Raw genomic sequence first — 26,062 nt, forward strand, 5'->3', positions numbered from 1 at the left:
TCTCAAAGATGGGGCAGATACTTCATTCCATCCATTCAATAGTAGTTGCTCTATATAAGTAACAATGTCACCTAATCTATTCCGGTTGCTAGGGAGCAATTTATAGTTGAGTTTTAAAAAAAAATTAAGAAATGTTGAGAAACCAAAGTAACTGATCTAGGACTTTCCAATCACAGGAACCTGCAGCCAATGGGGCTTCTATCTGCATCTAAGGCCTTGTCTACATGGCTTAGCAGGGCAAACTAGAGGGGTGTGAATTGTAGAGCACTCCTATGTTCTGCTCTAACTGCCCCCTGTAGACCATGCTGGCATGAACTAAAAAGTAACTAAAGCATATGAATGTAGTCCTTTCTGAAAAGAGACGACATCAACATGAACTAGGTACCTGTTAGTTTGTGCCAACATGGTCTACACAGGGCAGTTAGAGCACAACACATAAGAGTGCTCTAGAAATGACATCTCTCTAATTTGCACTACAGTGTCATGAAGACAAGACCTATGTGAAAGAGAGAGGGATTATACTGATATTTCTCAAAAGATCATTCATCTTACGTGTTATTTTAGGACGCATCACCCTCATGGTTCCCAGGTTAGGGCAGTAGCCTAGGACTCTGGGAAACAGAGGCTCAATTCCCTGCTGTGCTACAGACTTTCTGTGTAACACTGGGCACTTAGCCTCAGTTCCCCATCTGTAAAATGGAGATGATAATACTCCCCTACCACAGAGGGATGTGTTGTGAAACAGTGGTTTTCAAACTGTGGGTTGCGACCCAGTACTGGGTCGTGGAACGTAAGGCACGGGATTGCGACGGCTCTGGTCAGCACCGCCGACGGGGCCGTTAAAAGTCCGGTCAGTAGTGCTGCCTGGCTAAGGCAGGCTAGTCCCTGCCTGTTCCAACACCACGCTGTGCCCCGGAAGTGGCCAGCAGCAGGTCCTAGGCGGGGCTGCTCACGCACTGCCCCAGCCCCGAGCACCAGTTCTGCACTCCCAGTGGCCGATTCCCAGGCAATGGGAGCTGGGGGTGGCGGTGCCTGCGGGTGAGACCCACGCGGAGCCGCTTGTGCACCTCTGTCTAGGAGCCAGACCTGTTGCTGGCTGCTTCTGGGGCGCAGCATGGTCCACGGTGCCAGGACAGTCAGGAATCCTGCCTCTGCACCCTTGACTGCACTCAAGGTAAGCCTGCACTCCAATCTTCAACCCTGAGGCACCCCCCAACCCCAGAGCACCTTCCTGCACCCCAGACCTCTCATCCCTGGCCCGACCTGAGCCTGCACCCACAGCCCTGACTCCTCCCACACCCCAAACCCCTGTCCCAGCCCTGAGCCCCCCTCCCAGCCTCAACCCCTCATTCCCAGCCCCACCCCACAGCCTTCACCCCCATCCTCTGAGCCCCTCCCGCGCCCCAAACCCTTCATCCCCAGCCCCCTTGGGTCACAGGCATCAACAATTTTCTTCAACTGGGTCGCCAGAAAAAAAAAAAAGGTTTGAAAACCACTGCCCTATTGTTCCAGACTCAGCAACAGTGTGACTCTTCCCGATTATGTAACCAACAGGTTCGCCTTTTAAAAAGGAGAAGACTCACTTGTGTGGCGTAGCTGGAAACTTACCAGGGAGCATGTGAGTAGTTTCCATTCATAAACTGATATTATTCAGCACCTTGGGTTAGGGTGACCAGACTGCAAATGCGAAAAATCAGGACAGGGGGAGGGGGGGTAATAGGAGCCTGTTCAAGAAAAAGACCCCCAAAGCAGGGCTGTCCCTCTAAAATTGAGACCTCTGGTCACCCTAGCGTGGGTGCATTTGAGCCCTTCTGCTGTGCGTTGAACGCTGCCGGCAGGCTCGGAGAAGCTCCCCGGGACCAAAGGGAGGCGCGTTTACACGGTGCGGCGTTGGCCCTCCTGGGTCAGCAACCCCTCGGAGGCCGTCGGGAGGCTGCCTTCTGTGTGGGCGGGGGTGGGGCTCGTGTCAGGGCGCGGGCGGGTCGCTCCCTCACGCGCCCCCTGCTGGGACGCGACCCCCCCCCCCCCGAGGCAGCGCGCGGCGGGGACCGGCCCGCGGTCACCTCCCCGGCCCCGGCCGCGTGGGAAGGGAGAAGGGACCAGGCGCGGAAATCCCCGGCTTGGACGACGTAGGAGGGAGGAGCCGGCTCAGCCCCAGCCTCGGCCCCGCGGCTGCTTCTCCACTTCTCCTTCCGACAGCCGCCGAGGCCCCGAGGCTGCCCGAGCAGCGCCCCGCGCCGGGATGGAGCTGAGACGGTGAGTGCGGCGCGGGGACCCCAGAGACTCGCCCCTGGTTCACACTCCGGGTCTCCGGCCTGCCCGGACCCCTCTCCTCCCCCCGCAAGTGCCTGCTGGCGCTGGGTAGCTGCGGGGGCTCCCGGTCGTTGTACCCAGCGCCGCCCCCCCCTCCCCTCCCCTCCCCTCCCCCGGGCCGTCGCTCTGCTCCGAGCGCGCCCCAAAGACAAACCCTGGACAGCGCTGCCAGCCCCGCCGGCCGAGTCCCCTGCCTTCCTCGGCAATGGACAATCACTGAACCGGCTCCTAAACCCCCCGGGAGCCCAGCGTCAAACCGGGGGGGGGGGCTGATTTTCTTGCTGCAATAGGAGCATCTACTCTTGCTCTCTGTTCAGATGTTAGACATTGGGGAGGGGGGGTTGTTGGCATCAAAAACTGCGCGGCGCTCTCTGGATCCAGGTGCGGGGGCTGGGTGTCTGTGCTGCAGGAGGGGTTGTGGGGCGCCAGGAACAGCTACGCTTGCTCTCAATTTTGACAGTACAATTGGTTGGTTGGTTGGTTGGTTGGTGGGTGGGGAGGGGGGCTGACTACAAAAGTTACCAGGCTGCAGGAAGGTCCAGCTTTTCCTGCCAACTCTTCCCACTGACTGGTGTGTGGGTGTGTCTATCGGTAGGTTGATTCATTCCCACCCCCAAGCCATTTGGTGCGTTTGTGGTGGCTGTCAGGGTAAGGCTGAGGCTGCTCATAATTTAATCTTCCTTTATCAAGAGAGGGCAATAGGGGCAAACCAGGGGGCTGGGGCCAGGGCCTGATCCTGCTCCCAAAAAGTCAGCAGTTTCTGCTCCTTGTGTTATGGGGGAAGGAATGTGCAACTCAGATAAATCTCCTCTTGACACTGACTGGAATTCATAGGGGGAAAAACAGAAAACTCTATTGGAATTGTTATTGCAGGGAAAGGCTACTTGGCTGTTGAATAGCAGTGGTATTTTATTATTGAATTAAAAACACAAAGAGCAAGTTTTACAGCCCCCCCCCCCCCAACACACATACACATTGCAGTGAATCTGAAAACTGGCCTTTGTGGTTCTAACTAGCTTAATATAAAGGTGCTTTCTTTATTCTTAGGTTAAGAATTAGCACTTAGATCCTGCACTACCAGAGCCAAATTCTGCCCAGAGTCTGTGCAGAGACTTCAACTCCCATTGAATTAGATGTACAAATGTTTTTCCCTATAACTCTTAATTTAGACTCACTCATACTCCAGCAGGAGCGTAGGGTTTATCTCAAATTCCTAACTTGCATGAAAACTACAAAGTGCCTTGTCTCACTAGGATTTTACCTTAGGATAGTTCTTACTACAGGTGGTCTGAAAAATTCAGATCAAACCTTTTTGGTTGACATTTGCCAATTCATTGAAATCAAAACATTCTGCAGAGACCGTTTGATTTTGACAAAGTTCCTCCAGAAACCAGGCAGGGTTCTAAGGGAAACTGGCCTGGTTTCCTGGCTCCTCGGCAGCCTACCTGGCAGACTGCCCCAGAGCTGGGGCTCCATCCCCTTGCATGGAGAATTTTGAAATTTTTGGTTTTTGTTCTGAATCAGATCAAAATCCATTTTGGAAATAGCAAAATCCTCCTCAAAACATTTCTCTGCCTAGCTGTCATTACCATGTGATAGAGGCACACACCCCTTTTCCTAGGGAAGACAAACCCCTGTGTGAACGCTTCATCTGGGAACTCGCAGTGGCTAAACTTTCTTGCTGCATGTACAAGTTGATTCTTCCCCAAGGCCAGTTGCTTATCATGCCCCTTTGAATGGGGGATGTTCCCCGACAACACATTTTTACCATGCACTACAGCAAAGGAGATGAACTACATTTGTTTGTTATGCCTCCAATGAGACGTGGCAACAGAGTGCCAGGGCAGTTGTTAGTGGGTCATACTGAATAAGTCGGACTGCTCTTTATCATTCCCACCTGAGTCCCATCCTCTCCCCTTGACGACAGTAGGAGTTGTGGGAGCCCAGCACCTTTCAGGATTAGGGATACAGAGACAATTAAAGTGAGTAAAATGACTCGCACTGTGGGTTTTGTGATCAACCCCAACTCTCGGCTCTGCATGACTGATTCTGTGCTGAAAAACCACAGCAGTGCACCCAACTGTTTCATGTAGGTGGTTACTGATGTTTATTTGTGAAGCACCGTGAGAAGTAGAGAGAATGTCACTGCAGACAGACTTCCTTTTGGTTAAGGTGTGAACAATAGAAAGATCTAAACAAACACATGTTTTATATTATCTGAAAAACTATAATTATGGAAAAATGCCATGAAACAGATAAAGATTTAGGGCAATTGAATTCTGCATAACTCAGCTAAGAGACATATAACATTGATGAGGCACAAAGAGCTGTTCTTGATACAGTTTAGGACATAGTCAAGGTTTTTAGATTTGATTTAAATGTGAAACAAAACACCCAGTTGTTGCAACATGAACATTCTCATATTTTTTGATGTGCTCAGAAAAGCAAAAACACACCAAAAAATACATTGCAATTTTCAACTGCATCAAATCAATTCTCATGAGAAGAAGGTAAATTGTACATGTAAATATGCAGATGAGAGTGGGAATTATAATCTCGCTGGGCCAGTGTGAGAATGAAGAAGTGAAACTTTCTCCTGTCTCCCTGGAAGTTTAAAAATAAGGGGGTGGCGGGAGAGAGAGGAAATAAATGGAGAAAAACAAACCATTTAAAAAGAGACTAAGGGATTGATCCAGTTTCCATTTAAATCAGTGGAAACCATTCCCACTCCAGTTGGTGCAGGAATTAATCCCCAATGGGCATGATGCAGAGGAATTCCTCTGGTTTCAAGGAAAGACTGAATCCTCTCACCTGCTCAGGTTGGTGCTCAGTAACTGAGCCACTCTGCAAGCACTGTGGACTGCAGCATTAACATCCACTTAGGAGGGAGAATGGTCAGCCCCTGGATCTGTCTTGTCTAAACTCTGGACTGAAATATTAAAATTCTAATCCAGTAACAACAGTTTTATATTGACACCAGTTATGCATTTGTGCTACATAGCACAGACAGCCCCACTAACACTTTACTTTCTCATTGGCACCAGCAATACCTCTTAAGGGAAATTCCCTGAAAGGTCCAATGAAAGACAATCAAGCATTGTTGTCTCTTTGGTTCAACAGGAAACTAGACCCAGTGCCAAAGCCAAGTGGGGGCCCCCAGAAAAATGGGCACCCCTGCACCCCAACCCTGCTCCCCAGTTGGAGCGCCGGACGGGTGGGCAGAGTAAGGCAAGCCTCCATGTCCAGACCCCATTTCCCCGGCAGGAGTACCAGGCGGGCGGAGTGGAGCAAGCCCCTGCACCCCAAGCCTACTCCCTGGCTGGAGGGAGGGGGACTGCAGGCAGAAGGGGTGGGGAGGGGCCGCCACTTGCTCTGGCCCAGGGGCCCCACAAACCCTAATCCGCCCCTGATTAGACCTGTTGTTTAAGAAGGAAAACAAATAAAACCACAGGATTTAAAAATAGTACCAGGGTGAATTTTTAAAGGAAGGTATTCTAGAGCCATATGTTAGATAGAAACACACACATACATATACATACACACATGGATCATGCACTATCCCCTCACGGCTCCTAGTGCTAACCAGACTGCATATGCACCATCTCCACACAGTGACTGAGCATGCTGCCTCCAACCCAGAGCTACAGGAGGGGAGCTGGATTTTCCCTGTAGTGGCAGCTCCCAGCTGCTTCGGGCTAGGATAGGCCCAGGCACTGGAACTGAGTGCAGGAGCCCGTATATCCTGTCCTCTCAATGCCCCCCTGCCGGCACCCAGCATGTGTGGAGGAGGAAGCAGTCTGATTTGAATGCAGAAGGGACATAGGCGCCAACTTTTCCAGGCGCCACTGGGTACTTGCCCCCATCCCCGCCCCTATCCCAACCCCTTCCCCAAAGTCCGTGACCCAACTCCACCCCCTCCCTGCCCCTATTGGATCCCTTCCCCAAATCCCTGCTTGCAGCACTGGGAGCGAAGGGGAGAAATGGAGCAGCGGCGTGCTCAGGGGAAGAGGCGGAACGGACGTGAGCTGGTGCGGGGGGGTCGGGGTGGGGAGCTGCCAGTGGGTGTAGAGTACCCACCAATTTTCCCCATGGGTGCTCCAGCCCCGGAGCACCCACAGAGTCGGTGCCTATGAGAGCAGCTTCACACAGCCACATTTGTTTTTATCAGAGAGCCAGAATAATGTGAGCACCCCCTCCCTTTCCACCCCACCCCCAAATTTATCCTAACTGAGGCTCAAGATGGGCACGATTCAATCTCAGCCATAAGAGCTTTGTTAGACATAAAAGTGTTACGGCTTTTAAGTCCGATTTCGTACATCTGTGAAGAGCTAGCAGTGGGGGGGTTATACCAATGGTATGGGGCAATTAATTAATCACTGTCCATTGGGACAGGGCATTAGCCCTGGAAAGACCCCAAATGTCAGCATTGTTATGTATAGAGATTCTATTTTCAGACTGTTTTGGAAAGTGTATGTTATCTTTATTGGTTTTCATTTTTATATTTCTCCCTCCCAAGTTCTGAACAATGAGACTTATGACAGTGAAGGCACCTGGACTTTATAGGGGGGAGGGTTACAAACATAGCTTTAAAAAATATTGGGACTTTCTAAAACATTCATAAAATAGTTTTTTCCTGTAACATATGACATATACAAAATACTTATTTGTGATGACTGGAATGATCTGCATAACCCATTTGTGGCTTTGCCACTTGGGAACAATGCAGCCATCCCACAGTCATGCCAGTGAGGCCTTTATACCACTCCACACCATGACGTATTCCCTATATATATATATATATATATTTTATCTATGTATATATTCCCATACACCAGGGGTGGGCAAACTTTTTGGCCTGAGGGCCACATCGTGGTTGCAAAACTGTATGGAGTGCCAGGTAGGGAAGGCTGTGCCTCCCCAAATAGCTGGGTCCCCACCCCCTATCTGCCCACTTCCCACCCCCTGACTGCTCCCCTCAGAGTCCCTGACCCATCCAACCCCCCCTGCTCCTTGTCCCCTGACCGCCCCCTCCTGGGACCCCCCCCACCGCCGCTAACCACCCCCTGGGGTCCCACCCCCATCCAACCGCCCCTTCTCCCTGTCCCCTGACTGCCCTGCCCCCTAACAGACCCCCCAGGACTCCCATGCCTATCCAGCCTCCCCTGTTCCCCTTTCCCTGACCGCCTCCCCCTGCAGAACCTCAGCCCCATCCAACTGCTCCCTGTCCCCTGACTGCCCCCTGGGACCCCCCGCTCCCCGCCCCATTACCATACTGGAACCAGCCACGCCGCCACCCTGCCCTGCAGGAGCGGTGGGCCAGCGCACTGAGGCTGCGGGGGAGGGAGAACAGTGGGGGAGGGGCCGGGGACTAGCCTCCCCGGCCGGGAGCTCAGGGGCTGAGCAGGACGGTCCCGTGGGCCGGATGTGGTCCGCAGGTCATAATTTGCCAACCTCTGCCATACACCCAAGAAGGTGATCTGCATAGTCAACTATTTTTTAAGTAGTCACATCAACAGGTTTCATGGACATGCCACAGACGGATCCAGTCAACTGTTAATCAGAAAGGTAGATAGCACTGGTTTCAAGCCCAGTATAGTGTATTTTCCTTCAATTTATTGCCTTTTCCCACAGAGTGATAATTTTAAAGTGACATTATGTAGCTGTCAAATATGTGGGTGCTTATTCTGATTCTATATAATAGATACTGCTACCCATATGTTGTTTCTATGCTACGCTACTGCTATTGTATTTAAAACTGTGAATAGTACGGATGCACTTACAATTGCATTGTCATCATTGTGCTTTTATCTTTTGGGTTTTTTAGCTCTGGACTTTGGTTACTGTTTCTTTGTGCTCTGGGATTTGGTAAGTTAAGAAAAAGTTATTCTTATTATTATCACTTTTAATACAAGCATTTTTTGAATATGCAGAATATGTATGTGCACAACATAAATCAGAAATCTAAAAAGTACTTTTGAACAGGAATCATAAAGATTCTTTAATATGAGACTTTTTGTAATTTGCATAAAGAATGTCAAATGTCCTTGTGATTTTATTAAGGACACTGGGACTACCTGGGGACCTTTATTCGGACTGAATAATACCTTACTGCCTGAGAACTCTCATTGAAGTCAATGGGAACACTCATGAAATACAGTACTGTGCAGAATGAGTTATCAGAATCTGGCTCTGAGTTAATATGAAAAAGGAGCTAAACAGTGCTGTGTGCAAATGCACTAGCCTTAACCTCTGGAGAGAAAGATTAACATTTGCAGCACAGTTTTGAAAGCCCTTCCTGCACAGAACCCCTCTGCAAGTTCTGGCCTTGGGCTGACCTAGCGATCAATGCACAATCAACACATCTGCCAGGAAGAGGCCTCACAACTAGAACATTAAGACTTATACAGATCTGCTTTGTCAGTGTGTCTCAATTTCGATACCAGTAATACAACTAGCACCATACATTACTGGTAAGCACCAAACATTTCTCACGCTCTTGATTACTAAAAGCTCCCCAATTTACCCCCAAATAAAGTGTGGGTACGGGGATAGAGAGACTATCAAATGAGATTTAAAGTATTTTTGCTGTTTCATAGAAGAATGAAAAGTTGCCCCATTCTTCTTAGACACAGAATCATATACTTTTGGCTGAGTCGTTTAGTGTTTGTTAAAACTGTACATACCTAGTCACAGCGCACTCCACCTTGGCATGGGAAAGGGTGTTTGTTGAGAATGTGACCCTACCACATCAGTAGTAAATGTACTGCAGTATACCGTGACCTTTCCATTTAGGGCCACAATCTGCCACTCTTATTCATAGCAAGTAGTACCTTTGTTCACAGGACTGAGGCCTTTTAGTGTACCTCTACACTGGAATTAAAGCCCCACGGCATGACTGCGCATGGCCCAGATCAACTGACTCGAGCTCCCAGGCTCAGTCTGCAAGACTGAACATTTCTGTGTAGACATTTGGGCTTAGGCTTGAGCCTGGGCTCTGGAACACCCCCCACAGCTTGGGCTCCGGCCTGAGCCCAAATGTCTACACAGCAGTTTTGCAGCCCCACAGCCAGAGCCCTGCAAGTCTGAGTCAGCTGACCCAGCCCAGCAGCGGGTGTTTAATTGATGTGTAGACATACCCTTAGGCTATGTCTGCACTGCAGCAGGGAAGTGTGATTTCCAGCATGGGTAGAGAGACTTGCACTAGCTCTGCTTGAGCTTGTGTACTAAAAATAGCACACAATAGATGTCACGGCACTGACAGCAGCTCTGGCTAGCTACCCTAGTCCAAGCCTGCCCAATGTTCTGGGTCAGAGCCTGGGTGGCTAGCTCAAGCCATTGCCAGTGCCATAACATTCACACACTAGTTTTAGCATGCTAGCTCAAGCAGAGCTAGTGCAAGTCTGTCTCCCCAGGCTAGGAATCACACCTTCCAGCTGCAGTGCCGGCATACCCTTACACATGTTTAACGTGTTACCAAAACTTGAGATTTTATCATGATTCTTACAATATTTGGTGTTCTTCCTCCAAGCCCCAGGTCCTGATCCAAAGCATATGGAAGTCAATGGAAAGGCTCCCATTGACTTCAGTGGGCTTTGGCTCAGACCCTTTGAGTCCTGTGATTTTGTGAGAATCTAGCATTTATTTGAAGGGGGGATTAAAGTAGGTTTCTAGCCCCTATGACTGTGGAGAAAAACTTGAAGTAACATAAATGTGTTGAGAAACTAGAAGGCAAAGAAATAGAACGCAACATTAAAAATCACAATATTATTTTTTTTAATTAATCCCATGATATTGTGAGGCCTGGTTTTTGTATGCTTGGGATTGGCAAAACTGCATTATGCACATTACTAGTTACATTGGACTTTCATAGGATTACTCGTGTACGTAAAGTTAAACGTATGCTTAAGTAGTCACAGACAGAGCCTAAAACACTATTCCTGGGCTTCCCTGTTAACAGTGATGATGCTGGTGCACAAATGAGGAAGTAACTAGAGAGGATTCATGAGGTCCTAATAAGCCCTGTTGGAACACAAACACACACGAACACACAGTTTGCCAAAATGTAAAGAACTGAATGGTTAAGTAGAGTAAATAGCAGCCTTTTTAACCCTTCCACCATTCATTCCCTGGGCTGAGCACAACTCTTCTGCTGGGCCTTTGGGTAGGGGTGCCATCTCACACTGAAGTCTAGCTACCACCTCTAGACAACTGAAAGATTATCCAGCCCTCCCTCCAGAGAGGATGGCTGTCATGGATCTGAGATATCTGAGGGCATGGAAGAAGTGAAAATATAGGGAAGGGAAATCTGAAGAACCCCTAGGGGACAGATGGGCACAGTTTAAGAAGCTTTATTTTATATTAATAGGTCGGAATTTTTTTTAAGTTTCAGTCCTTCAAGGGACAATGTGCTGAATGGGGCTGTGTGCGGACACATGGGTCAGTGCACACATGGCTCCTCACAGGATCATTGCCTAGCAGTCCAAGAGTTACTTTCATTTGCACTCATTATTAGTACAGTAAAAGTCATTATTAATTTTAATGTAGGTTCGATGTCTGGAGTCCTTCACTCAAAACTTAACAGCATTTCAGGGAAAAATTCTCCATATAGTGCCCTAATCTGTCACCCTTCCTCACAGTGTATATTACTTTCTCATGGGTGTAGTCAGGGACGGATTTAGGCGCAGGCGACCCAGGTGACCGCCTGGGGTACCGGACTTGGAGTGCACTGGGTTTGGGGTGCTGTAAGGTATTCAAAAGTTTAACAAATGGAGGGGAGGGGTGCGCCAAAGACACTCCTCGCATGGGGCGCCATTTGGTCTCGCGCCAGCCCTGGGGTCTAGTCCCATTGATTTAAACAGGTCCACCCATGTACACAAGTTCCAGTCAGCATGCCTGAGTGTCTGAATTTTGCCCATGGAAAATATCTTCTCAAAAAATATATTTTATTTCTTTGTGTTTTAAGGAGTTGCTATTCTTTACTTTAATTTTGCTATTTGTTGCCCGTTTAACGTGGGGACCATATAATGTTTGTTCAGAGATTCCAAGGCCAGAAAGGACCATTGTAATCATCTAGTCTGATCACCTGTATAACACAGGCCATAGACCTTCTCCAAAATAGTTCCTAATGCACATCTTTTAGAAAGAACATCCAATCTTGATTTAAAGATTGTCAGAGATGGAGAATCCATCACGACCCATGGTAAATTGTTACAAATGAATATATAATGTTACACATGATCTTTAAGGATCAGTAATACCAGTGCAAGTAAGGAGTACCTCAAGTGGAGTCAGTTACTTTGTTTCTGTTCTAGGTACTTGTATGTCCCTCACCCCTTTACTTGAGCACCTCACAATCTTTAATGTATTTGTTCTCACAACACCCTGGTGAGGTGGGGAAGTGCTATTGTCTCCATTTTAATCCCCATTTTACAGATGGGGAATTGAGAAGCAGAGAGATTAAGTGGCTTGCTCATGGTCACGCACAAAGTTAGTGGCAGAGAAGAGAATTTTGAACCTGTGTCCTTATCACTGGATCATACTTTCTCCCTTCTTTGGTGGCAATGAGATCAGAACTTGGCCCTAAGCAATTATTTTTCTTTACAAACAAGTGAATATTGATATTCTTGTTTTTAAAATATAAGTACTCCTTTTCAAACCAGCTGGTAAGTAGGATTGTGACAAGTATATTAAACTGCTTTTCTTAAGACTGATTTTCTCTTTGTTCCCCTTTTTATCTTTGTAGTTACTGCAGAGGAAAATAAGAAAGTTATCAGCACAATAGGCAGCACTGCTGAACTGAGTTGCATTTTTACTCCAGAGGAAAAAATCATTTTAAATAAGCTACGGGTCTTTTGGCAAATAGCGGATGGTTTAAAACCGTGTTCAGTGGTACACACCTTTAATTCTGGTCACGAGAACCAAAGCGAGCAGTGTGCAGACTTCAGAAACAGGACTCGATTATTTCAGGATAAGCTGAAAAATGGCACTTTTTCTCTGCTGCTGCTAAACGTCAGCCTGAGAGATGAACACACATATCAGTGCATAATACAGAAGAAGGACACGGTTTTCAGGGTTATTCACAGGGCAGATGTGACCCTCAAGGTAGCAGGTAAGCCCTTCTATCCCATATAAAACCAATATTAAACAGCAGTCTGCCACCCTAGATCTCTGTGGATGCTGCAGAAGGGGCATTTGTCACACAATAGGCTAAGGGAGGAGGATTTCCCCATGCCCCAAATGGTGGCGGTGCCACCACACTAATTTGCCTCTCTTAGACAATCCAAGCTTTTAACTCGGTCAAAGACAGTATCACAATAAACAATTCAAAATCATCTAGTCCTCCAACTTTTGAAGCACAAACTGTTTGGCTTACCCTTCCCTCAGCTGTTCAGAGAGGGACACAAGGGGCGGGGGAACACTTATGTTTACTGAGAGGGTAGTTAAACAAGGCAGTTTCAGGCAGGACTGTACCCAAATTCTGCCTCAGACAGGTACTTGGCCAAACCCCAGTGACAGTTTTGCTATTTGTCTTCAGATGACTATTTTCTTTAATGACTTTCCAAAGCCCAGTGATATCTGTGGCATGGCTGGCTCTACTGCCCCTTTCCCGAGAGCCAGATGTGACATGAACCCAACACAGGTTGGGGGTAGGGAGTAAAAGTAATTTTTTTTTTTCAGAATCAGGTGCCAAAATGTATTTGTGGAAAACAAGCTTTAATAAGGACAAAGGGTGAGAGAAATCCCAACATGCACATAAAGGAACCACAAGTAACGTTCCGTTTGCAGTGCAGTGTTACTAACTTGTTATTGCCATTATAAAATATATTGGTAACCAAATGCAATAGAAAGAGTAATATGTATTGTGCCGTGTTTTGGGAGGCTGATTTACGGTTGGTATTGATTCTCATTACGAACATTCTGCTGTAATGATCCACTTTAATACATTTATACTTCATTATTCAGTAACTGTACAGCTATTTGGCTTCACCCAAATACAAATTCCAGCTAGTCAGGTTAGCTCAGCTTCAGCAACACACTTAAACACGTTAAAGTTATGGATGTGCTCAAGTGCCTGGCTGAACCAAGGACTGTTTAGGACAGGGACCATCTTTTGTCCCATTTGTATAGCACTAGCACAACAGGGTCCAGTTCTGTGACTGGGGATCTTAGACACTATGTAATACAAATAATAAAAGTGACGGTTAGATATTTGGTACATTTCTAATTTTTGGCTCCCTTCCAGCAGCTGTTCTGGTCCCCATCCTCCCCCCAATATTTCTTTCTGCTTGGAATGATGAAGTGATCTATTTTATTATCACCCGTATAGGTTTCATAACCTCTGATCTCCTCTGCCTTATTGCATTTATTCACATCATCCCCATCCTAACAAAATCCAAGACAGAGACTCTGAAGCTGCGGATAGCAATTCTAACTCTGCTTAACTGACTCTTCATTTCTGGCTGTTGTAAACAGTTCAGCTTGGAGCAAATGTTACTGTGCAGTTCCCACAGGTCACACAGATGTGAGGAAGCAGAAGGGCATTAGCCTCACTTTGGCCAGAATCTGAGTTTTAAAAAAAAGTTAGTCCCTAATCCTCCCAGATGATCACGAGCCAAGGCCTACACCTGGCCAACACCCTGTTGAAGTCAGTGCGTACCATACAGGTGTTGGGGTGAATCTGACTGTAGTATCATAGCCTTAGGCAGTAAACTGAAAATAAGAGTAGATCCTCTTTTGGTGTTTCCTGACACCCTCAGAATTAAAGCCCTGGCCCTTGTGAAAAGTATCCATGTCCTCTGGAAGTTTATTTATTCAGATGGAAAATTAATGAAAAAAATATTTTGTAAGCAAGCTGGGAATTTCTGTTGTAAAGAGTTGTTTGTGGCATAAAGCAGTACTTCATTTGTTAATCTGATCTGCGTTCATATACCACTCTTTATTGCTTTGTGATATTTTGGAAGACTGAAAGAGACAAAGTCAATTAGTCCCAAATAGCTTTAAAATAGTACTGTGTGCAAAGGAAGGTCTGGATTCTGCCTCCTAGATCCACGCATGGATTGCATTCCTCCATGTGGAAATAGGGAGATCTGCCAATTCCTTACAACCATACACCCACTCCTATCACTTGCAGAAGTCTCTCTACGTGGTCCAGGGTTCCTTATTTGTGCAATGGAACTGTGTTGCCAGGGAATGAAGCGGACAGGGAGTGCAGAGGACATAGGATCTCCATGTGGATGACCCTAGCCTCATGCAGTTCTGCCAGGCTCGGAGTCAGGACTTCCTCTGTGCAACTGTGTGTGCATCCCCATCTGCCCTGATGGGCATTGTAGGGGATCTCCACAAGGAGAACAGTTGGGAGAGCTCTGCTCTCTGATACACCTCCTACAACCTCTTCCATGGCAGGGCCTGGTCTGAGTTAGTTCAGAATCTTCTTGCAAAATGCTACTGAACTGAGTTTAAGACTCTTTTCCCTCTCGTTTGGCCTTCTGCCTCCTTCAATAAATTACTGAAGTAATTGGCCAAATGTCCATGCAGGGTGATATTTACGTCTGAGCTATGAGTTTGTAATCCCCAGAACCTGTGCTTTATAATCTGTTATTAATCTTTTGAAAAGATTATAAAATGCTAATGATTTTTTCCTTTTCCAGCCAATAACAGCCTGCCAGTACTGAGTGGACCTATAGGAATCCCCCCAAATATTGGAGAAGAGGTGACATTAAGTTGCAACTATAGCCAAGGATACCCAAAGCCAAACGTTTACTGGATAAATAGAAAAGACAACAGCTCCCTCCATCCATCATCATTAAAGATCATCCAAGACAACGATGGCACATACAGTGTTTTCAGCACACTGAAGATTGAAGCAACTTCTGATATAAAAATAGGATGCATCATAGAAAATGAACTACTACAGCAAAATCTAACTGTCCTCTGTAAGTTGTTTAATATATGGCAAATAACAGATGTGTGTTTGTCTACGTGTACATGTACATCTCTGATGAGTAGCAGCCTCATTAAGAGTGGGATAGTCCAGTGGCCGACTGAAATGAGCTTAATTTTTAAAGCCTATATAAATTTAGACCATAGTGTTTATATTTAAATGTGACTTTTTAAAAATGAAGCTAAACACCCTCTTAAGCCTCCCAGGTCTGCACACAGATCATCGTTCCTCTGTGTGGAAGTAAGAAGCACCATCCTGATCATAACAGTTCTCTCCCACTCCCCACCCCCCTGCAACAATTTTGGAATCACTATGATTCCCCCTTCAGCTCCTGTGGGAACCACACGAGGCCTAGCTCAGTGCTGAAGGATTACTTTCAAAGGAAAGACATTTTAATATGTGGTGGATCCATGACTCCTGAAGTCCCACCACATTGGTTTACAACCACTCTCTTAGCTATGATCCTTCTGTGGGTAGTTTTAAAGTTCTGTTTTCAGTCTCCAAAACTGATTTGAAGAAAAAGAGACACTGTTGAAACTAGGTTCGTACCAAATGCCTAATTGGATTATTCAGCCAAGCACCAAATAACTGGAAATGATGTTAGGCCAAAGCATTGAGAACAATCAATGAGAGACACATGGATGATAGACAATTTATTGCTGATGGAAGTTATTAGTAATAAAAACCAAGACTTAGCCACTCAAACTCACAAAACAGATAACCTTTCCTGTTCTGTTCAAATCTATGTTTACATGCTGTAGCACACGTAGTGTGCTAGATGCCTTATAGACAAGCATAAAGACAAGATAGAGCCTTGCTCCAGACATTGCAATCTTAGGCCCCGATCCTGCAAGCAGCACTATGTGGGTAGATCTCTGTGCCTTTGCAGAGCCAAATGCAGGGTCAGAGCTAAAGGGATTGTGGTGTTTGGATGTTGCTTGTAATTATTAGAATTGGGAGCACCGGCTGTTGGAAGTCTGAAAGGACAGGAAACAGGAAGGAGTGAGGGAGGAGTTGAAGAGGCTGAGGGAGAGTTACTGAGGGTACAGCAGCAGCTTGGAAAAGAGGTTTCCACTTTATTTTTTAAAGTCCTGTTGAAGTTTGTTAGTACCTTGCCTGGCTGCTACAAGAGGGATCTATCTTGCAAACTCAGTGAAGTAATACCAATGAAATCAACGTGATTACTAGCGTGAGCAAAGATCCATGAGTACAGATTGCAAGATAAGGGGCATTTGGTAGCTTGCTAATGCCAACATTCCACCCTGTAGGAAACAGGAATAACCTGTTCACTATTATCTTCCTAAAGACATTTTGTCACATTCATTCTGAAAAGAATTATTTTACCTTTTATAAGGTTGATAACTTTTCCAGAATACAATACAACAGCTCTACTGTTTTTAGAAGAAAGCAAGCAAACAAAAAAACGTAACCCCACTGAAATCAATGGGAATTTTGCCATTGATTCCAACAGGGCCAGGATTATTATTATTCTGAATGCACTTGTGCTGATTTTATTGCTTATTTACAGCAGATATTTAAAAAATTACAAGTCTATAGGCAACAGCTCAAACCTACTGTCTGCCATGGTTGCTGAATGGAAGGGGAATCTGGAACCAGGAAAAGAGGAGAAGAAGTGGTGTATGTCTCCTGAGACAGGGCAGAAGAAGAATGGGCTATAGGTTTAAGAGTATGATGAGCTGGCCCTGAGAAGGTGGGGAGAGGACGCAACCTGTGTTGTAGGCAGAGACCAGAAGATATCGGAGCTTTCTCATCGCCTCTCTTGTCCCTTACTGGGGCATCGTCTCTACTAGCCAGGAGGAAACGAAGCAGCATAACCAAACCAGCAAGTGCCCTGAGGAAAGGGTGGGGATTCTTATGTAGGGGTGCCAATTTTGGTTGGATGTATTGCTGGGGATTTCATCACAGGACTTAATCTTTAATTAAAGATTTAATCTTTAATTCCTGGAGCCTCCAGGCCAATCTTGGAGGGTTGGCAACCCTGTTCTTATGGCACATGTGAACAATTGTTCTGCCAAAGATTTTTGCCAGCGGAATATACTTATTAGAACAGCGGAATACTTATTAGAAGCCAGATTTTCATAGAAAATCTAGTTCCAGTAGGTTTTTGGAGTAGGAAACAAAGTTTTTAAATGGCTGTAGGGGATTTTCTCCACTAAAGGAACAATGTCAAGATGGCAGCTGAGTCTTCATAGCTCCTGCAGGAGCCTACAAAATCCTGTACTTGGTCCAATAAGGCAGCATCAGTTTTAAAGTAATATCATTGTGTATCTGTGGGTTGGGAATATATAAATAAATATACAGGCACAAGAATATGTACTCCCTAGTGCTGTCACTTGTGTAGTGTGGTGACCTGCAGGATGAACTGCAGGGTCTCATGGCAATTGCCAAAACATGACTGCCATTTTGGGTTGTCTCCTTAGGGAATCCTCATGGTCACTGGGAGGCTTTGAAAGCTTTGGGACCAGATATCCAAGGAGTTACAACTTACACCAACTAAGGATCTGGCCCTCATTCTTGTTTGAAAACAAGTCTAATTTTGAGTACACAAATCACTCAAAAACTAATCTTCGAAAGCTGTTCAGTAGATTCCTTTCTCAGATGAACATATCCAAAATGACAGCCAGCTTTGGTGTGGGAAGGACTTTGTCACTTGAACACCCATAGTGCTGTCATTTTTAAGAGAAGTTGTGTTACTAAATCCTTCCACAGGAGGAAAATGTATGCCTAAAAAGTGTGTGTAATAATAATAATTAATCATTAAAGACCATGTAGGTAGAAATTTGGCCTTGTTCAGAAAATGGTGGTGGGATGAAAGCTATTTGTATAGGAGGGCTATAGAAACCTATAGACTTGTGTGAATCTCATGTCTATAAAATGCACTTGAACACTCATCTGGAATGAAATTTGAGAGCTTCTCTATTCCTCTTCAGACTCGGAAAACGTCACAAACTCTAACTCTACCAAAAGCAGTCTGTTAGAGCTAAATAAACCGGGAGCTCAGGCTGGAAGCGTCCTTGCCATTGCCGTTGTGTTAGCTGGTCTAGTTGTTTTAACCTGCTGGCTGTGGAAAAGGAAATCCCCTTACCGGAAATCATATGCAGGTAATTAAACCATTTACACTTGTTGGTCAGATATGACTAGTTCTTTTCATTTTTCCAAAATATTTAATATTCTACAATTTGTCATACGTAGTTGTGAATTCTCTACATTATAAGTGAAACTAGAGCTCATGACAAGTGCTGAATTGACAACACTGGGAGCTATACTCTAAATTAGCCACAAAACTGGTACATTTCATGTATATTTCATGATGTTATACCAACCTACCTCACACCAGAGGAACCATTCCTTTGAATGCACTGGTAGTTTGGGCTCTACATCTGTTCAGTCTTTGGCTTCTCTGCCGAGACTATCCACAAGAGGAGTGTAATGATAAGGAGGGGTTTGTGTAATATGGACAGCTTTCCATTAAGAACTGGTCTGAGATCACACACAAATTTCATGTAGACCAAACCAAAACTGGATGATAATCACTTGGAGTTATCACCTGTCTTGAGAAGATTAGAATCAGTGATTTACAGAATCATAGAAGTGTAGGGCTGGAAGGGACCTTGAGAGGTCACCAAGTCTAGGCCCTGGATGAAAGCTCCAGATCCTATTACAAATTCCGTACTCTACCAGTTTCCTACAATTTCCCAAGTGAGAATCAATCATGTCTTACTATAATTCCATGTAACAAACAATCAAACAAACTCCACTCCCTCCCTGCCCCTATTTGACTTCTTCCCTAAATCCCCGCCCCGGCCCTGCCTCCTCCCCTGAGTGCACCACGTTCCCGGTCCTCCCCCTCCCTCCCGGAGCTTGCTACAGCTGTTTGGCGGCAGCAAGCCTGGGAGGCAGGCAGAGGAGCTGGGATGTGGCGCACTCAAGGGAGGATGCGGAGGCAGAGGAGGAGGTGAGATGGGGCAGGAAGCTTGGCTGCCAGTGGGTGCAGAGCACCCACTAATTTTTCCCCGTGGGTGCTCTAGCCCCGGAGCACCCAGAGTTGGTGCCTATGGCTTTGCGCTTCCCTGAGGCACAATACCTCTCAGAACTGCCACAGGGTGGTGCAAAGCCACTCCAACCCAATGCAGGGCTGTGATTTAAAGCTATAGTCTCAGCATCCAAACTCCATTATGAAATATCAAGGTAACTAAGTTATGCAGTGTAGTTGTAGCCATGTCAGACTCAGAATAATATAATTAAGTGTAAGATGAACTGCTAGACAAGAAGGTCACTTGGCCCAACAAACCTGAGGCTTGTAACTTTTTCCTCATGAAGATTAATGTTGTGTAGAGCCAAGCTGGAATTATTCATACAGGCCTGGAAATTTACAAAACCTCAATTTGTATCTTTAGACTGTTCTAATGTTTTCATCCTTATAAGTCTAGAGAGGTAGTGAGCGAAGGTATTTGCTAACTGTATGATGATTTGCCTGCTTTCTTGTTGCCTCATCCTCCCCTTCCATTTGTGGGTTCCATCCACCTGTTGCCTACACTGTAAGCTCTTGGAAGCAGGGACTCCTTTTTCTACTGTTTGCATAATGCCTAGCACAATGGTGCTCTGATTCTTTATTGATGCTCCTTGGGGCTACTGCAGTTCAAAGAAGAGATAATAAACCACCTCACATATTTAAAATGCTGTATTTCTTTTAACAGATGTTCAACAAAATGAAGATGGAGCACAGCACAATAGTAAGTAGTGAAAGATCAGACACACTCTTACCACAGGTGTCTCAGGAGCTACATAACTTCAGGGCTCCCGTGCTACAACTCTCTACAAAATATTTGATTTGATTTTTTGTTTTTAAACTGCGCAATATTACCCATTTCTGACTTCATACAAATTCAGTATACGCCTCAAAAGTGCTGCTCTCTTCCTTTCTGTGTAACACCTCTTAGGGGGACAAATCCTTCCCTTGATCAAATCCAGATAGTTCCATTTACTTCAGTGGATCTATGCCTGTTTACACTACCTTAGAATCTGGCCCATATCTTTAGAAAATGTGTTATGTACTCTCCTTTCCCCAACGAAGAAATACAATCTAAACCTACAGCCTGTTTAAATCTTGTACTCTTGGCCATTAAAATGTTATGTGGCAAGCCAGTTTAGAAGGGCAGTACCCATTTGTAAAAAAGGAAAACAAGGCATGATTTAAAAACAAACTCAGATCTAGTGAAAGCAGACAGAGATAGGATTGTCTGGATGACTACTTGATATTATTTATTGTGTGACAAGTGTTAACCATATCCTATGCTGCATCTGCAAAATTAGCTAGAGAGATGGTGGATCTGTGTGGAATTACAGTATAAAAGTCCAGAAAATACACTGCTTTAAAAGCATATAAACAGCCGCTATAACAACTGCTCTGCACCAATACAACTTAAAATACCTAATGCAAGCAAGCATCCCTTACATCAAAAAATGCTTAGCTTTTCATTTCTGATATATAAACTGGCTTAATGAACAATTTACATACTCCCCAGACCATTCTGGGCTGATTCAACAGACCATTTAAAATCAACAGACATTAAACCATTTCCTGCTTAATGACCTTTTATAAACAATGGGTTTTCTCCTCCAGACAGCAGTGAAATCTGTTTACATGGTACAAGCAGTTTATTTCAAGTCTCTTGATTTATATTGAGTGCTTCTTGGCCAGATCCCAGGACCTGGCCCATAAACATGTAGTTAAGTGAAAAACTACTTGAGTCACATTAATATTGGTTGTAGTAAATATCTGTGTTACAGTGGGGCCCCATGGTGCTGGGCGCCGTACGGACACATTAAAAAAAAAAAAGACAACCCCTCCCCTGCAGGTTGGGGTTCTCTCTGTTCAGGGTCAGACCCTAAACACTAATCTGGTTTGCTTTGGCTAACAACGGAGCGTAGGAACATGCCAGGCCCACTCTCCCTTTCCCCCAGGCACAGTCCTGTACCAGCCGTGGGAAGGGGAGGTGGTTCACGACTCACTGCAGGGACGGGTCCGCTGTGTCTTCCTGCATCTACTAGTTTGAGAACCATTTTGTGCCAAGAGAGCAGTGCAAAGCTTCCCTAGTGCACCAGAGGATCTGGCCCTACATCATTTTAGCTTTTCAGTCTAGTGGTGCAGGGTGCGTGTAGCCCCATGTGAAAACACCCTGGGCAGATTGAAGTGGCCATTCCACTTTTTAGTGTTAAAGCAAAAAATTCTTCTGCTTTAGCTGTTTAATTTTCACCTTATGGAAGGTCAGATCATTTACTGGGAAATCCTCACTGATATGAAAATAAGAGGGTCAGCTGAGGCTTGGCTATATTGCTACAATACAGGAATTTTTAAAGTTAATGCCTCTTTATTCTAGTGGCAGCTGAAATGAAACAATGTTGAAGTAGGCCATTGTTTGAGGGAGAGGGGGCATTTCTTGCATTTGCAGGGTGAGATGCACTTGAAGATTAAGGTCTTGACCCTACAACTAGATCCGCACTGATGGACTCTAGGGCCTGACTGGAGTCCCATTGAAATCATGGGGCTCTGTGCAGGTGCAGGGATCCACCCATGAGGATTCAATTGCAGGATCTGGATTAAAGGGCCTTTTCTATCTTTGACTTCATGATCTTTCTCTGTTCATTGATTGTCAGTTAAGCACATTAGTAGTTTTTGTCTATAAAACGAATAATTATTTTGTCTTTACAGCACACGTTTAAATGGGAAATTCTCAGAGAATTTGGGCAGCTGGTGATGTACCAAGAGAATGTTGAAGCTAAGGACGCTATGTTGAAGCCAAGGATGGCAGCATTATCTGCAACACAAATGGCATAGTGTTTCCAGAGCATGGGCCAGGACAGATGGCAAAAACCTTCTCTGACAGAGGAGAGAGCAAAATCCACCTGCTTTAGTCTGCCACTTCTAATCAGCAGTTGCGCTGGTTTTCAAAACACTCTTCAAAACACCTGTATGAGTGAAAGGTACAATGGTACCTTGATGCTGAAGCATTGGTTCAGGAATGAAAGACTGCCAACTGTTATTTTGTGTCAGTCAAAGAATGCCCTACTAGCAGATAAGCAACTGTTTTTCAGCAGTGCTGAAAATTCTCTCTGCCTTTCAGACTTTTCATAATGATTACTGAACATGAAAAATGGCAGCTAGGCAAGTGAAAACTGCAAGACTTTGTGTAGAGCAAACATCATTGCCTGTTTTTCTTCTTCCATGCATCCTTTCACTGTTTCTGGGCAGCCGCAATGGCAACACAAAAATATCCCGAAGCTTCCAGCTTAGACATGCAGAGGTACAGGTGCCTGTAGCTGAACAGAACTTCTGAGTATGAACATTAGGAAGCCTTATTTTATTGCAGTTTAAGTGTGCATTCTACATTTTACAGAGTACTCTATCAAAAAGGGAGTCTCCATCAGTTGACAGAGCACAGAAATTACCTGGATTCCTAGGAAGTGTACAGCACTACCTCAGCACTGTCTGGGCTGAATTCAGATCAGCAGTTGCCTGTGCATATATTTTGGAGACAGGACAAAAAAACACAGGGTGATTATCCTCATTTTGGCATGTCAAGCATCAACCACTCCCTCCCTCTGGGATACTGGAGGTTTGAAATACAATCTCTCTGCACACACTCCCCTCCACCCCCATAAAAACAGGTGTGTAGAATGCCATTTGCCATTGATACAGCAAGAACATCATTAACGGACAAAGTAAATGTTTGGTGAAATCAGGGCCATCCTTAGGATTTATGGGGCCCTATGCAGTATTATTAAACTAGTAACCTACGCCTGACGGCAGCCCGGGCTCACATGTGTATTTTAGATAAGGGTAGTCTTTTGGAGGATTTATTTTAAAAACTATATGTCTGAAGATCCAAGCATTTAAGGCTAAAGATGAATACTCAGATTGTGCATCTAAAAATCTATGCAAGGATTTTTTAGAGATGTGATTTTATAATCTTCAGCAACATACTAATGAAATATTTTTAAAGCAAATTTTAACCTAAGGTCCTGTGGACGAACATGTTCTGAGTAAATATTAAAATAATGCACAACTGTTTTTGTCAGTAAATTCAGAAACTGACAGAATATACCTGGAGGTTGGCAAATGCCTGTTAAATGGCTTCATTACCACTTGAAAAAAGAAAAGGAGTACTTGTGGCACCTTAGAGACTAACCAATTTATTTGAGCCATAAGCTTTCGTGAGCTACAGCCACTTGAATGGCTCTTTAACAGTTTCAGTGTTGTGCTAACAGGTCTGGCAGGCTCAAAGGCTTTTTCACTTTTAAGTACTAGATCCCCTCCGGAGGAAGACTCACCCGGCTGCAGCAGCTAGCTGTGGTGGGAGCCTGCAGGAAGGGTCAGATTAGAACAGGGATAGGTAGAGGTGGAAGGGTGGACACTAAGACCAAGGGGTGCCCCAAATTTTCAGGTTCCCTCCGCCTTATATGCTGCATATGCCTAAGGACGGCCCTGGGTGAAATAAAAAGATGAAAAGACAGCAGATGCCTGACACTGAAAGCTGTAACTTGCCTGTGCCTAGTGCACAAGGAGAAGTTGAAAATACGATCCCTGTAAAGCTGCCATGGCCAGGGCTCCTGTGAGTGAAAGATGTAAAAAAGCAACTAATTTTTCCCAGTGCGTAGGGTTTTGAAGGAGGCTTAATTTGCTTGCTTCAGGCACTTTACTCCCTCTAGATCCATCTCCATTCTGAATTGTACCACCTTTATGCCATCCAAATGAAAGAATCATAACCCTGCTTTTCCAAACTATGCTGGGGATATGGCACCGGGTGGCAATGGTGGGTTAGTGCCCTGGCTTCTCACTTTCAAATCCTAGTTAAATTAAAATAAATTTGGTGGCCACATTCCATCATTGTGCATATTACAAAACCACCCGATGATCTGATCTGAGTGTCTGCTGAAGCAATAGTCAAGATTGGGCTAACAAAGCAGTAACTTAAGAACAAGTTAGATGAACCCCTATCAGGAATCCTGCTTGAACACAGGTGGATGGAATAGATCTCCTATTGAGGTCCCTTCCAGCCCTACACTTCTATTATTCTACCAGCAGGTTACAACACCGACCCAACTTTTTGTGGGAAGATTGCACAGCCTTAGTCTGCTCTAGGTCTAGCCCAAGCTCCAATTAGCACTCACTTTAAGGCAAACTAGATCTGCTCTCAGATTTTAAGAGGGTGGGGAATGTTTGGAAAGTACACAATGCTGTAAGCAGTATGGGAAGAAAAGAGGCATTTAAATACTTTGATTTTTAAATTGATTTGTCCATGAGCTTTAAAGAGAGAGTGATACGTGTGTGCAACTTCTAAATATATGCAAAAAGAAAAGGAGTACTTGTGGCACTGTTCTAAATATATGTGAGCAAGAGAAAAGCCTGGTATATTTATGACTACAGTAGAACCTTAGAGTTCTGAACACCAGAGTTACGAACTGACCAACGAAAACACACCTCGTTTGGAACCAGAAGTACACAATCAGGCAGCAGCAGAGACCACCTCCCCCGCCTCCCCCCAAAAAAATACAGGACAGTACTGTGTTAAACGTAAACTACTAAAAAAAATAAAGGGAAAGCAGCATTTTTCTTCTGTGCATAGTAAAGTTTCAGAGCTGTATGAAGTCAGTGTTCAGTTGTAAACTTTTGAAAGAACCACCATAACGTTTTGTTCAGAGTTAGGAACGTTTCAGAGTTACGAACAACCTCCTTTCCCGAGGTGTTCAGAACGCTGAGGTTCTACTGTAGTTTAAAGAATGTGAATTTCATGTTGCGACTATGCGGCCTGCTAGTCTGTGATAACAATGTAAAGGAAGGCATGTGGAGGGAACACATGGCATACGAAACTGTTCTATACATTGAGATTTTGTTGGTTGGTTTTTGTTTCTTGTTATGAAACAAGAGGATTTGATGGACAAAATACGCATTGCTTGGTCTCTAAGGTCTCTGGGGAAAATTCGAAGTTATACTGAACTCTGTTCCTTGAGCGTTTTGATTAATCTAGCTTCAGCCTGAACACATTGCACAATGGCGTCTTAAACCAGAGCTGTTCATCCCCAGCTGGGGCTGCAAGCTTGAGGAGTTTCACAATATTTTGCAGGCAAGATTAGAAGGGTGCCCTAAACTACTTCTAATACCAGCCGTTTTCTTTTTCTTCCTTGACCTAGACATTGGATCTTTTCAGCAGTCCAAAGTCTGTCTGTATTTTGTTTTTACTGACATCTGGAGATATATTGATAAAAAGCTATAGTGTTGAACGAGATACCCTACAAATGTGAACAAAAGCTGTAAATGTATCCATTCCTTAATGGTCCAGTACAACATCCTGCAGAAGTTTTGTTATTATCTTTCAGATCAGATATGGCTGGCTTTACCAGCCCCTATACCGCTATCATGCCTTACACATATGTACCTTTTCTAAAAGCACCTTTCTTCCTTTGTATTCCTCAGTCAGAAAAGGCCACACCTATTATCTGGAGATGTAAGAAATGAACGTAGCAACTCTTCTTAATAGTTTTGTTAAGTTAATTATATTTTATTTGATTAGATTACTGTCGTGTGTAGCAAGTACTGAATGGTGACCACTTGATTTTGCTAGTTTGATGTATTTGTTTGGGTTATGTCTTATGTTTTGGAGGCAAATTCTAGGTTACTATTATGTTACAATCAGTGGGACCAGGATACAAGACTGACTTATTTGTTCTTCTGTCCTGATTAGTTACCATATTTATGGTTCCAATAAAACAAGCCCTGATTTAGCTTGT

At 44.9% G+C, this 26,062-nt stretch overlaps 1 protein-coding gene across 1 annotated transcript; it reads left to right on the top strand.

Annotated features, from left to right (window-relative positions):
• Window positions 1-1,977: 1,977 nt before the first annotated feature.
• On the top strand, window positions 1,978-26,062 carry ICOSLG (inducible T cell costimulator ligand). The gene is made up of 7 exons (XM_073359119.2): window positions 1,978-2,256; window positions 8,138-8,178; window positions 12,056-12,421; window positions 14,961-15,245; window positions 18,205-18,375; window positions 19,972-20,007; window positions 21,987-26,062. The coding sequence occupies exons 1-7, from the start codon at window positions 2,243-2,245 to the stop codon at window positions 21,995-21,997; spliced, it is 924 nt and encodes a 307-aa protein (XP_073215220.1). The 5' UTR covers window positions 1,978-2,242; the 3' UTR covers window positions 21,998-26,062.

The sequence above is a fragment of the Lepidochelys kempii genome, chromosome 1 (assembly GCF_965140285.1).
Source record: "Lepidochelys kempii isolate rLepKem1 chromosome 1, rLepKem1.hap1, whole genome shotgun sequence".
NCBI lineage: Eukaryota > Metazoa > Chordata > Testudines > Cheloniidae > Lepidochelys > Lepidochelys kempii.

Bases quoted from the DNA above. Each gene is read 5' to 3' on its own strand.
- ICOSLG (XM_073359119.2), top strand. The intron at 12,422-14,960 runs GTAAGCCCTTCT...TTCCTTTTCCAG, and splicing joins TGTGACCCTCAAGGTAGCAG to CCAATAACAGCCTGCCAGTA. The intron at 18,376-19,971 runs GTAATTAAACCA...TTCTTTTAACAG, and splicing joins TTACCGGAAATCATATGCAG to ATGTTCAACAAAATGAAGAT.